The 14,643-nt window shown below is 48.3% G+C and overlaps 1 protein-coding gene across 7 annotated transcripts in view; it reads right to left on the bottom strand.

Moving 5' to 3' along the window:
- The window catches only part of NRP1 (neuropilin 1), a 146,911-nt gene that overhangs the window by 14,549 nt on the left and 117,719 nt on the right, over positions 1-14,643 (bottom strand). For 5 of the 7 annotated variants that reach the window (XM_072955463.1, XM_072955458.1, XM_072955461.1 and 2 more), the window contains 4 exons: positions 11,303-11,440; positions 7,142-7,416; positions 6,304-6,400; positions 4,152-4,202 (listed from right to left, as the gene is read on the bottom strand). In XM_072955463.1, coding sequence (XP_072811564.1) covers positions 4,152-4,202; positions 6,304-6,400; positions 7,142-7,416; positions 11,303-11,440 — 561 coding nt within the window. The remainder of the gene's footprint in view (positions 1-4,151; positions 4,203-6,303; positions 6,401-7,141; positions 7,417-11,302; positions 11,441-14,643) is intronic. The other 2 variants (XM_072955462.1, XM_072955460.1) reach the window with 1 other exon arrangement.

Below are 14,643 nucleotides of genomic sequence, written 5' to 3' on the forward strand. Positions count from 1 at the left end.
CAGGAAACAATTGGCTATTCCCAGGGATTCAGACTGAGGTTATTCTCCAATTAAAAATTACAATCATCTGACTGGGACATGCGTGCCGGGGATCACGCCCACCTCACAATACTTGGCGCAGCCCCCATCAGATGGGTTCAAGTCCAGGCATTCCCAGTGCTGGACCTGGGTCACCCGCCTGTCATCAGAGTACGAGCTGCAGGCCAGGAAGTTCGAGGCCTCCTGCATACAGGCGCCCCCGGGGATGTGCTCTGGAGAAATATCACACATGAGCCTTGGCAGGGCCCAGTCCCAGTCCTGGATGGACGGAAAGGACATCTATTAATGAAAACCCCCGAGGGGGTTGGATGGACCCCCGGCGGCATGCTGGACTGTGGTGGCCGGCGGCTGCCGAGCCCAGTGCCCCTCTCGTAACAAATGAGAACTCGGGCCCAGACCCATCAGCGCAGGAGAGGGAGGGAACAAACCTCCAACCCAGCGGAGAATGAAAGAACCAGACATCCCCAGAGACGGAGAAACAAAGGCCGACACTCAGGACCTCAGGGATCACCAGGGGGTTGCTGGGACCACACCCCAAACCCGGAAAGAAACCAGAGGGCCCGATGCCAGACCCACTGGAGATGCCAATGCCGGCACCTAGAAGCACATTGAGCACCAGAGGACTGCTGGCGCCCACGCGGGAGGCCCGATCGTGCTGTCCAAAATTCCCACCCGAGGACCCTGAGCCAAAATTTCCTTTCCCCCGCTTCCCGCTTTCATATCTAGATCCCACAGCAATAGCTCCGCCGGAAACTCTTACCCTGCACCCCTCCCCCTCTTTACGCCTCACGGCACACCCGCCCCCATCTGCGGATGGCTAACTAGACAACTTTGGGTGCAAGCCAACCGCTCTGTATTTTGGCTTTTGCAGCAGGAGACTGAATGAGACCAGGATGGCCCCAGGAGCCCTGGTCATGCTGCCGGGAGGCTTGGTCCGGCCAGCCGGACAAGGTGTCAGACTCTTGATCTGTCTCCTTGCCCATCAAAAGGCCACAGGAGGAATCCAGTGAAAAATGGCCAGATATCAATTGCTGTCAAGGGAGGAAGTGGAAGTAGTTTGAGCTTTTACAATAAAAAGAGAGCACATGTAAGGCTGAGGCAGGCTAGTGGCTCTGAAATGAAACTAGAATCACAAGGCAGAGCAAAAGTGAGGTGTTGCTATATGAACAGGGCAGCAGACACAGCAGCTGCTTGCAAAAGGCAGTACCTGGTGACCACGACAGCCATGGTGACGCGGGCCAGGCAGACGCGCAAATGGATGGTCGCCCCACACCTTCTGAGAGCTAAACGCCCCTAATGCTTTAAAAGTCACCAGTCATAACTAACCACCACCCCTCTCCCCGCCATTCCCACGATCCCCCACCCTAGCCCTTTTGCTTGATTGGTTGATAATTCAATAAAATGCTGGGGTTGTCGGGGGTTGGGGGGCGATCTGGGTCCAGGGCGCTCCCGGCCTCAAGTTGGCTGGTAGAAGTGCTGGCCTGGGTCCCCTCCCATCCCAAGCCCGTCTGGCTGCACCTGAACTCCTGGCTCTCGGCTTGCTCTTCACTCCGCACACAAGCAACAGGGGCCATGATGTCCAGGGAATCCGTGTGCGCGGTGGTCCCCAGGAAACAAGGTAGCTGACAGGTATTTTAGGATCCCCAGACTTGTCGGGCCGCAGACGCTCAGAACCCGGGAAAGGCTAGATCACCCTCGGCCCGGCAGAGGCGTCTGAGCCTGACGAGCATTGTGCTGCACAGAACACGTTTAATAACCGAGGAGGAGTGGGATGTCTTCTTCCTAGTACCACAGTCTCAGCACCCGGTGTACAGCGAGTCAGCCCTGTCTGCAAAGCCATACTGTCGGGTTTCCTCCCATTCTCCAGTGTTGTCCAAAACCTCGTGCTGTGATTTCGTACAGAAAACTGCCATCATCAAACACTGCTGGCAGCCGGGTGTGATGCCAGTGACCCCAGCTTTGCAGCCTTGGTGGTTTGGCTGGAGACAGTCACGCACCTCTGCCTTCAGGCACTGGGGAAATGTTTTCTTAAGAGTGGAACATGAGAAATTATTAACAGGGGAGCTTTGAGCCTAATTACCTGGTACTAGAAATGGACTAAAATGTTAATGTGCAGCAGGCATGGTGTTTGCTTAATGGTGTTCTGATCAACAAGGGTTCCAATCAAAGGAAACTAAAAATATGAGACGCAAGTCCCTAAACAGGGGAAAACAAGCCATGGGGACATATTAATATTCTCTCCCTCGATGCAACTTTGTTTTGACACAACCTCTAATAAAGTTTACATCTCAGTGTGGACGATGTAACTCAGCTAAATGAGCCACGTGTTAACATCACCAGCCGCACAGTAAGGCACCATGTTTATTTTCTCTATCAAGTCTAAGTCTGGGTACAGCAGGTCCACATTTCTCACGGCAGCAGGTGCCCAGGCTGATGGACAGCGTGCAGGACAGCAGGCAGCAGCTGCGAGGGCCGCTGGGGCAAATGTCCAACACCCACCACTGCTGGGAGAGGGGTGGAGACGTCTGGGATAAAATGACATTGGGCAAGGCCTGACTCCGACCAAACATCTTGCATTTGATCACAAAGCAATGTTCAATGGAAACACAGTCTGAAGTCTGAGGCTACCATCTAATTAGCTGTGTTACTAAGACCAAGTCACTGCTCTGCATTTCAGTCTCCCCATCTGTGAAATGGGAATAAATATATCCCCAAGAGCGGCTGTCAGGATTGAGTAAGACAATGCACATAAAGTGGTTGGAGCACACTGGCTCCTCAGTAAACCCTCCTCCTCCTCCTCAGTGATGTCATCATCATCCCCAAACTAGGGTCTCACAGAAGCAACCCCCTAATGTCTGCCAACAACGAGTGGAGAAGGAGGTTGTGGTGTGTGTGTGTGTGTATATATATATATATATATGTAAATATATACATAAAATAGAATATTACTCAGTCAAACATAAGTTCATACTGTACAGCACAGGGAACTATATCCAATATCTTGTAGTAACTTATGGTGAAAAAGAATATGAAAACAGACATACGTACGTTCATGTATGACTGAGGCATTATGCTGTACACCAGAAATTGACACAACATTGCAAACTCACTATACTTCAGTAAAAAAAAAAAAAATAATAATGCTAAAAATAGAATATTACTCAGCCATAAAAAATAAGGAATTCATGCCATGAAGCAACGTGGATGGGCCTAGAGATCACCATTATCAGTGAAGTCAGTCAGAAAGACAAATATCATATGATATCACTTATATGTGAAATCTGAAAGAATGACCAGACTTATTTACAAAACACAGAGAAAACAAACCAAAGGGGAAAGGGAGAGGAGGGACACATTAGGAGTCTGGGATCAGCAGACACACACTACTGTATATAAAAGAGATAAATGACAAGGTCCTACTGCACAGCACAGGGAACTCTATTCAATAGCTTGTAATAACCTATAATGAAAAAGAATATATATATATATATATATATATATGTATAACTGAATCACTATGCTGTACACCAGAAACTAACACAACATTGCAAATCTACTATACCTCAATTTAAAAAAAATGAAAAAAAAAACTTTCACTAGAGGAGGAGGGCAGTAGATGGATAAAACACAACAGATCATCACAGAAACTGGGCCCCTGTCCTTTAACGATTATAGCTGGATATCAACCAGACACCAGAACTTGGGCTGGTTTCAAATTATTGTATGAAAATTACTACAGGTCTTTGGGAAAGAAAGTCTTCACGAGTTTCCTGTTTCCATAGCTGTAAAATGAGAGTGTTTCACCCCACTGTCCTCCAGGTCCCTCCCCCAGCACAGGCAGGGAAGGGCCAGGGCAGGCACATGTCCCCAGGGCTCCACCGCTTACAGGGCGGAGCCTCTCACAGGGACCCCCCCCCCCCCGCCCCCGTGTGCGGAGCAGGTAGGAGGGGCCCTCTGGTGACCGTCCAAGGCCCAGTCCCACGGACAGGGATGCTCAGTTCATGTGCATTGCTCTGATTCCAGAAGGCACCAGACTTCCAGAAAGATTCTCCCCAAATATAAACAAAGCCACAGTAAAAGGTTTTAAGACTTGGTCAGCAGGACAAATTTACCTGTTTCGTCCATTTTATTTTCTGGGTTCTTTTTATCCAGGTCTTCCGGTTCTGACAAGTCAAACAAAATTGAAAGAGATATTTGAAGAGTCAACCAAACACAACACACATAAACCCTTACACACACACACGCACACACACACACACACACAATCACTAATGGCTCTGCTGGGTTTCCACTGGAGTTCTCAGCACAATCTGACCCCACCGAGTAACCGGCCAGCAGTGGAAAGGCAATCCTAAATGACCTTGGAATGGGTGCCAGAGCCAAGTCCGGGGGGCCCTGCAGTAGCAGACTGTGTTGTCTTAGGAGCAGAGCAGGGCGGAGAGAGAGGGTTTTGGCTCTTTGGGCTGGGGGAATATCTGGTAAAAACAGAAAACAGCAGTGGGCTGTCCACGTGGCTACCGTTTTGCGCTTTTGTAGATAAGTGCTCCCTAACTCGATGAGCCTTGGCTTCCCATATAGTAGGTCCGCTAACTAAGGCCAGACGCCGTGTCCTGTGTCTCCTCGGCTCCCAAAAAAAGGTTTTTGGAGAAATGGAGTCCTGGTGTCCCTTGTGTTCTGAGCAGGGGACAAGGATTTGGTTCACTGTTATATCTCCAGCATTTAAAACAGTGTCCGGAACATATCTGGTGCCTCAGTAAATATTTGTTGTATTAATGCATGAATAAATAATGCAATAAACAGCTGAAAACCTCACAGCACCCCTGGCTAAATATTCAAGGAAACGTATCTGACGAGTAATTGTAGACTTCTCTTAGACACCTTTCACTGTGAGAGCAGCATGAAGTGTCTTCAGGGTGCTTGAGTTGTGCCTTTGAGTCCAGTGCCGGGCAGTAGCCACGGCCGAGGGGACCAGCCATGTGGAAGGGAAAGGCTCGTGGACCTGTCTCAGCCTCTGCACATTCACTGTGGCACTTGGATGCTGCTTTGCACACAGCAGGTGGCCAGTGAAGACTTGCTGAGCTGAAGTGAACTGACTCCCTTGTTGCAGTGGGTGGACTTCATGCTCACATTCCAAAACCATCACGTCATCTCCCTCTCATCTTGGAACAGAGAAGAAGCAACAGTGACACACGCACCATGTAACTATCCGAAGTACCCATTTTAACAACTGTGCAGACGTGGATGTGGGTCGTTTGTAAAGTAGCCATAACTTAAATATTAAGCCCTGTCATTTTCGGTGAAGGGTCTGCTAAGTAGTGTGACATTAAATAGATTTTCTTGCATAATATAAAGAAGGAGTCCTTTATTCACTGCTTGTTTCTTCCCCCAATTTCTTCAAGCGACCCTATCAAATTATTGCCACTTTAGGGGTTACGTATATCCAATATATTGTATAATAAAAGCTTTGTAAATTGCTGGAACGACCAAAAACCCATTATAGCCAACAGGCCTCCTTTGTCTTAAATTTGCCCAACAGACTGATTCCATCTCGCTATAATTAACATCCTATTATATTATGATATATAACAAAAGTCTAAGTGTAGCCAGTGGAGCTTAAGACTAATTAGTGTGCTATTACATTGCCATTAGTGATGCTATTCATAATTTTATATCAAGAACCGGGAGTATGAACTGTCAGACTTTTATCCACATACACCAGACCGATAACATCCATCCCCTCCGAAACACTAGCGAAGTCTCGAAATTTCACGTATCTGAGTCATTTCAACGGTTTTCAGGGTCAGAAACATCTACTTTGTAAGACAGTGAACAATGATGGTGTCCATGACCCATGAACAGTCATTAAGTCCACTGTGAGCAAAAATTTCAAAGGCCTGCTGTTTTGTTTACACACTCAGCTATCTGGAGTTCTCCAGACGTCTGCATTTCCCCCGTTTCATCACAGTGCTTTGGCCCGGCGTACACAGCCTGCGGACCGTGAGCTGCTTCCTCGCTATGATCTTTGGATTCCACGTTACTTAAGTCATTTTCTGGGCACCAACATTCTAAGCCATTCTAAGTGAACCAGGTAACGGGGTAGCTAAAGGCAGACAGACCTGGCTTTATACCCTGTTGCACCAGAACATGCATTTCACAGGATGCACTACAGCCCACATTGAGATTCTAGGTCTAAGTGAGCAGGACAGAGCCCACCACAGGGAGGACGCGTGCCCTGGGCAGGGTCCCACAGCCGCTCGCACTTACTTGTGCAGTCCTCCTGAGGGATGTGGTTGTTAATCCTTATGTCATCCACCGCGATCCCGCCAAGGCTCCCTTTCCCGATTTCACCCTCAAAAATCACCTAACAAGCGGAGAGATGAATTAGGAGTTTGGGATTTGCTGATACACACTGCTGTATATAACACAGACCAACAACAAGGACCTGCTGTACAGCACGGGGAACCATATTCAATGCACATTTCAGTGTATTTCAATACCCAATGAAAAGGAATATGAGAAAGAATACGTGTGTGTAACTGAATCACCTTGCTGTACACCAGAAACTAACACAGCATTGTAAATTGACTCTATTTCAGGTTTTTAAAAAATCACCTGACCTAACCTAATGAGATCATTTTCCCAGTATTTAAATGTTCGGTCCCAAATAACAGTGTTTGCAAAATTGTCCCACTCAAGCCACAGCACATATATTAAATTCTTGAGATTTCCTGTAAGGACGTGGCTTGCTCTCCAATCCGTATGAACTACATGGCAATGGCATAAAACTGCCCATCATGCTCCCTTTGTATGATACAGAATGTAAAACTGGAGAAAGCAGCACATAACAGGAATGCTCATTGTGAGAGCCCAGAAGTATTTACAGGGCAGCATTTCCCCCTCTTTCTCAGCAGACTGATTCTACGCCTTTAATCTTGGGGACTGTGAACCCTGCTACCAAGATTATCATCCTCGTGGCAATATCTCAGGTTCCGGAAACACCTGACATCATTCCATGATTCCCACATCTCATCTGCATAACTTTCAGACACACTCCCCGCATCCCCGAGGCAGCTGCCCTCCCGGACCCAGGGAAGGGGCGCACCTGGTAAAGTTTCAGAGACTTGTGCAGCAGGACGCGCCCCTCTTTCCAGTGGTCCCCTTGGTGCCCGATGGCCATCCAGACCAACTGGTCGTACTCCTCCGGCTTCTGGTAGCGCAGTTTGACCCGCAGCGTGCCCACGTGTGAGCCGGACATGTGGTACCAGAAGGTCATGCAGTGGGCGGAGTTCTGGGAATACACGACTGGGCTCACCAGGCGAGCCACTTTGCCCTTCTGGTTCTCGTCGGCTTGGGAGTACAGGAAGTTCCCATCTCCTGCTGTGACAAAAGGCTGCGTTAGGGAGGGTGGCCCAGCAGATGCCCTCTGCCTCCTTCCTGTGATGTTCTGCTACTCAAGCCTTCTCTCCGGGGCTGAGCACCAGAACCCAACCACGCAGTGGAAGGGAAGGTGTGCAGTTGATGCCAACCTCGTTGGCACTGAAAGCTCTGCTCTCAGCTTCTGCGAGAGGACGTTCGCCCAGGAGGCTGTAAGCCGCATGAGAGGGACACCCCGTATCTGGAACACACGGCCCCCTGGCCACGGTGCAGGTTGGCCTCTGCACCACGGCAAGCAGATGGAACGTCCGGGAAGCCCTATTTTTGTGCAACTTTTAGCTTGTTCCAGCAGCGCCCGTGTGAACACAGAGCACAGGGGATAATTTGATGTAGTCTTATTTATGAAGCAGCAGGACTTCTGGCTGGTGATGTTTTGGTCACTAGGATAGCTTGATAATAACCGAGCTGCAGTTTGCCCAAATAACCTAGCCATCTTTTTTCCCCCTGGATTCCAATGATTCTCCCCAAGTTTATTTTAACAGCTTATAAATTTCCTTAAATACACCGGAGGGCTGGAAACTCCACTATGAGCCCCACTCCTGTTGGATGTGGGCTGCCAGTTCAGAGAGGGGCAAGGCTGCATTTTTGAGGCTTATTACAATGTGCCGTTTTGGCAACGGACATGCTTGCTGAGCTTGGAGGACGAACTCCTGGCTCCACTGTTAATGACCCCCAGTGGGAGCCCTGCCTCCTGCCACCACCTGGTCTAAACACACGACTCATATTTCCCCATTCGCTCTGCAAATAGAAATGTGCCTCTAACGCTGCACCTGATGTAAGCGTGAATGTGGGGCCTCAGTGGGCAGTGGGATGGTCCACGTGCCACCCAAGAGGCTGGTGTGTCTGGAGAAACGCTTACTGCACGCTTGTGGGCAGGTCCTGTGTCAGCAGCACCCAGGTCGTGTGGACTGGGACACTTTCCTCTCTCACCTGACAGCTAGTCTGGGTCGGTACTGAGTACTCTTAATAAAACCAGTGGGCGGGATAATGAAAAGAGGGTGGAAATTAAAACCACAGGGCTGGCGGTACACGTGATGCTCTGTCTCTGGGGAGTGTCCTCTGTGACCACGCAGACTCGGACACCCCCGGGGTCTGTTTCCTCCCACTGATTACAGGTGGTGGCCACCTGTCCGTGTCATAGTACCACCTCGCTCGGCCCAGCAAGGCGGGCAGGTAAGACACCCACCTTGGCCCTGCTAGTCTTTTATGAATTGTTTAACAACACTGCAAAACATAAGACAAAGGACTATGATACAAAAAATGTCAGCGTGTTGTTCTAACACGCTGTGGAACAGAGTGACTTTTCTGGACATTAAATGTGTTTACAATTCCATTTTCATAAATACCGCATGGCTTAATGGTTGAGAAATTTAAAAAACCCAGAAATTATTGGTAATTTTCACCTCCAGGTATTTTCCTTCTAAAACACATATACAGCCAAGATTTTAATGTGAAATATTCTTAATTGTTTCTTTTGTCTTGATGAGCAAAACGTGGAAACAGCGGTTTTCAGTTTTGGTCACCCAAGAAACCTATTTTCATTTGTTTTCGGAGAAGTCTGTACTCTAAATAGACACAGTATTGCCACAACAATGAGCGAAACTCTTCTTGGTAATAAAAAATGGTTATTTCTCTCTAAGCAAAAACAAAAAGAAACAAAAACTCCCCTGCCTCCAGATCTTATGGAGAAGAGTGGAGTTGAGGATGCTCAGCTGAGATGGTCCCTGAGCCAGGCCAGCTCCTCTGCCCCCTCCTGGGCTATCTCCTGCCACCGCTGCCCCCCGCCCCCACTGCTGTGGGACACCCTCGCTCCACTGCGCTGGACGGTTTCCCACCCACAACCGACTGTGAGGCCGCCAGGCTTGGGCCTCCCTCCCTCACACTTGTGTCTCCAGTGACCACCGAAGCATCTCCCATACAAGCCAGCAGTTCGATAACATTCGTGCAATGAAGCAGGGGAGGATGCGGGCTTGGGGCATCCTCCGTGAGTTGGGACACAGCTTCACTGTTAGAAGTCAAATGCAGAAAACCAAGTGGGATTCCTTCAAGATTTTAACTAAAATTAAAATGTAAGAATTCTCCACAGCTGATTTGCAAAGTGCCGCCCGGTCTGTGTCAGTCTGAGTGGGTGTGGGGGGCTTCTTCCACCTGGACTTGCCCATGGAAACAAGTTCCTGCCTTTCGGATGTCAGGCTCACCCCTCCCGGCAAATGATCGTGTGTCTAGTGCTGGGGGGCAGCCCCGGTGCCAGTGCCGGGTAAATCGGCGTGTCTGGGAGGACAAAAGAGACACAGCCTTCTGAAGGAACCGCACTTCTCAGCCGTTAATCCAAGACAAGCCGCCCTTCCTGACACTCCGACACAGAAAGCGCTGGCGGTTTTCCTTTCGGGGGTTTTATCGCATTTCTGGGTCAGGAACCCGCTCTTGGCTTTCTCAATTAGCACTGTACTTCTGCAAGCCTTTTAGCTTTTGTCTCGGGCTAACGTAGCTTTTAACCTCCTTTGAATGTCAGATCCTACTGAGCCATTTTGCTTCACTTTACATCCATTTTTCCACCATTACTGCCTTCGGGGCGGCTAATTGCATTTGGTTAATTTGATGCCATTTTGTATGTTCAGTGCCACTTACAGTCAAAGTATTTTAAGTTTTCTAAAACTGCCTGTCTCAAGACTCAATTGAAAGTGTCTCACGATTGAAGGAGTCCAATTTTAACCAATTTCCTTGTCATTCTCATTAGGAAAGGAGGTGGCGGCGGTGGGAGGAGGCCCATTCAACCAACTTAATGGCTGTATTCACTGGGAGAAGTGTGAACAACAAAGTGTGCAAGGCAGGAAGCACCTCTGCCCATCCCCGGGCCCGCTCAGCACGGGGGGGCCTCGGCTGAGCGAGATTTCCCAGCGCCAGCAAATGTGCGTCTGGGGTCTCATCTGGGAAGCCGTGACTTGGGTAAGCCGTCCTGTCAGTACCACTGATGAGAAGTTTGTGGGTTGGGTGTGTGAGTGTGTGTGTGTGAGTGCACGCATGTGTGTTTCTGCAGGACACTCCTGGTTCTTTATTCCATTCCTCCAGTTGGGTGAAGAAATGACTAGAGGGAAACAAGATGGCGCTAGACGAAGAGTTTCCTGGAGTGGCTGACTGTTCGTGTCCCCCAGGCCTAGTTAATCTTAGGAGGAAAGGAAGACAGGAGGTGGGTTGGGCTGTGGGTTGGGGTGTGGTGAGGTTTCTACCCACTCAGAGGGAGTGGGCTAGATTTACAATCTTCTTCAAAAGAACAAGATTTCTACCCACACCCCAAGCCACCTCCACTCCAAGGGTCACGAGAGAAGCATTACGCTCATTTAGGGCTTCCTTAGCTGCAGAGTAAGTGAGATGACACCTGTATGTCTGGACTTGCTTCAAAACCACCCAGAGTTAGGGTGAGAGAGAGAAACCAAGATCCCTGTGATTTGGTGATTGTTGAAGTTGAGTTATGTTTCTGGAGGGTTCATTTGACTCTTTCTTTTCTACTTTTGAATCCGTTGGAATATGTTTGGAATTTCCCATGAAAAAAGTTCAGACGAAGTAGAAAAACAGGTACAAATTCACACACACTCCTTCGCCCAGTGGCTATTTTTCAGAGAGGCCGATCAGTTGCCGAATTGAATCAGCATTCTCAACCAAACGACCCTCTCCTAGGAAAGGACATCTTCTTAATTCCAGAAAATAAAAGCGCAAGTGAATACTCTGCAGAATTTTCTAACCCCCCTAAACTCACAGAGCCGGCAACCCTCCACAGGCATAACGCTGCTTCTGATTGGAAGAAACGAGGCCACAGTGAACCCTCCATTACCTGTGTGATCCTGAATCGGCCCCGTCTTGCTGGTCAACACGCTCCATTTGAGCTGCACGTGGTTGTCGTGCTCCCAGTGACAGAACGTCTTGTGGGAGCCCCAGCCAAACTCACAGTTAAAACCGTACGTTGGAAACTCTTGGGTGGGGAAAAGGAAAAAGGGAGACAAACAGAGAGAGACAAATTTCATCATTTTGGTCAGAAAGGCCCTTCATTTGTCCATGGAAAGCAAGACTTAATGTAACTTAATGTCTGTTAAAAAATTCTGGGAAAGCCACAAAGCCCAGGATTACCAGGAAACTCAAAAAGATGCATGAAGATGTCCAAATGTTTGCACAATCATGTTGAGCAATTATTATCCTTTTAAAATCCAGCTCAAAAAAGATCAAGGACTGCCTGCCAAACTGGTTGTACTGAACCTTTCCAGGAAGGTTTCTTCCCAAAGCATGTCTGTTACACCTGCAGCATTCTCCCGATTTCCACAACATTTAATATAAGAGATACTCCGTTCATGAGGATGAATCATATAAATTGATATCCACCCACGGAAAGAATCTCAATTTGGAGACTGGCCTACGGACCTCCGGAGTCTGGAAACGTGACTTGGCTGAGCCTCTCACCCTTGAGGCTCTTTGTATTCTCGCCACACCAGCTGATGCCTCAGATCCTCACTGTCCGATCACTGAAGCATTTCTGAAGATTACTTTTGACTTCTGTGCTTTATATCAGGTCAATTAATTTTAAGTGTATGTCTGCTTTTTTAGTGAATTTTCAGATTTGCATATAAATTGCTCACCCCACCTAAAACCCCAGTGCAAGGTCAAGCAAAGCCAAAGCGTATTTGAACAGGTTCCCATCTGTACTTTTTTTTTTAATGTTCCGAATGCTTCCTCTGGAATCTAAACAGAAAGTATGAATGGCTTCTCAGGAACGGGTTGTCCTGTGCGTTCTACAGGTGCTATTTGACTACGCATTTTTTTTTTAAATCTCTATAGCCTTATTTTTTACTTAACCCTTTGTTTGGAAAGTAGCTTAACCTTTAAGGATGGGAAAAATGCTTGGGATTTTGGTGGTGGTGGGGTACTTGAGCTAACAATATAAATAATCCTAAAGATAAAATTCTCATGCCTCTGCCAGGCCCCCTCTTCCCTCCTAAGATTAAATACCCAACAGAGGCTGCTTTCGCTAACAAGGGAAGGTCACTGCATCTCCCTGGGCCCACCAGATGGCAGCATTGGGACAGAAAGGTGCCTGGGGCAGCTCGCCAACTGGTCTAACAAGGAAGTCTCAAAACCATGTCTGTAAAAGAAGGGAACTACGGTGTTACACGCCGTATGGGGGTCCAGCAGGGAGCCTAAATCGTTTGATCTTTTCTTTAACTCTGTTTACGTGATGGACACAAATATCTGGCTTTCTTCTCTGAGCCTGGGCTCCGCGGACCCTCTCCCACTTCAACGGCTGTGGGAGGGATCTTGGGGAAAGATTTATTGACTAGATAAGGGCCTTGTACTTGGCATTTTTAGTTTCCAAGGAGCTCCTTTCAAATGCTGATGTGAAATTTGGAAGGAAGTCACCCTATGCATGGTCGAAACCAAGCAGGATGGATTCTCCCATCCCAAGACAGTGGGACCTGCCCAAGGACTCACAGGGCCAGTCAGGAAGGCGCACCTAGTAAGTCAGGTGACATGCACACCGTGAGCACTGTTTAGTGCAAAGGGCTATATGCCACAGTGACAGTGTCACTGGAGAGGTAGATTTCATATCTAGTCCATCGTAACCATGAAACAGGACTCCTTAAAGCATGAGAAACCCTCTGCAAAAGTTGGCCCCACTTCTGTGCAGCAAGATTGAGCTCTGCAGATGAAGTGCAGGCAGCTGAATGGTGACTGAATGGTTAAGCACCCTTGGATGCCAACGCCCATGGTCCCAAAGGTCCTGTTGCATAATCTCGTGTTAGTAAATGTTAATATTGGAAATCTTAATACGTTTCTGGTTTGGCGTTTTCTCTTTAAGAGCCGTTTATAAGACACGTACACACAAGAAGGCAGTTAAGCCATGACAGCACACACGTTTCTAGTTCTTTTTGCCTTGTTAATACATTAAATTTACAGTATAATTTGCAGAAAACCTCACCATCCATAACTTGGCTGTTACTAGCCTGGTGATATCATAAAATATATGAACTTGGGGATTTTTGCAGTGGCCAGGACAGAGGACGGCTTCGCCTGAGAGAGTAATTCAGGTATTTCTCCTGCTCCAGTGAATGGAAGTCAACCTTTATCTTCCACTGTTCTTTCCAATCTACGAATTTAACAAGGAATCTGCTCTAACTTTTCGTGTCTTCCTACTCTGTTATCTCCTTGTCCCAATCACATCATTTATGGAAATCTTGTTAAATTAAAAGAAATTAAAAAAATCAATGCCTTTTGCAGGGGATGGGTGTGGAGTCAGAGTAGCTCAATGCTGAAGATTCAAGCCTGGCTAGAAAGGCTTTGAAACTCAAAAAATAAAATAAAATAGAAAGGGGAGAAAAAAGAGTGGGCGGGAGAGGACAGAGCAGAGGTAAAGGGCAAAAAAAGAAAGAGAAAAAAGCACATGGAGGAGTGAACGAGCATCCAGGACTCCGTGGGACCCTCAAGCTTCAAAATATTACCCAGGCCCTGCAGCCGCACGATCCTCATTAAATTCATTGGGAATAACCTGGCTAAATCCCTTCTTGACTCTTAAAAATAGCAGGAAACAATATCCTGAACTTAAAACAAACGTATAGTCGCTGTGAGCCAAGACCAGCCGCGCCTGGTGGACTCCCTTGGCCGCAGTCAGACCGTTAGCACCGTATATACACACGGATTTCATTTTAACTCTGGTCTTCACAACTGCCCCTTCCTCCCAGGCTGGCCTTTCCCTGGAAGTCGGCGGAGGTGCCTCGGTCCACGCAACACCAACAGGCTCTGGCTGCGCTCGGAGTGCCGGAGGTCCTCGTGGGGCAGGAGGCTTCCCGGGGGAGCTGGGCTTCTCATCGGTTCCCGGCAAAGCATTACTCGGCTTTATGCATCTGATTACAGCCCAGACAGCATATGAGTATCATGCGCCCAAGGAACGTGTTATGTTGAGAAGAGTCCTCTACACGAAATCTTCAGACTCTGCTGGAGTCTGTAATGGCCTCGGCGCTATCGGGAGATGATGGAAGTTCGGGGTCTGATTTGCTGCTGCTTCTCAAGACGCCTGCAGTTCAGTGGGGATCCAGGAACCAGTGGGTGAGTCTGACCCCGGGGTGAGCACCTCAGAGTCAGCCCTGGTCCCTGACTCCACACACCCTCAAGCCCTGAACGCTGGCTTAG

The sequence above is a fragment of the Vicugna pacos genome, chromosome 35 (assembly GCF_048564905.1).
Source record: "Vicugna pacos chromosome 35, VicPac4, whole genome shotgun sequence".
Lineage (NCBI taxonomy): Eukaryota > Metazoa > Chordata > Mammalia > Artiodactyla > Camelidae > Vicugna > Vicugna pacos.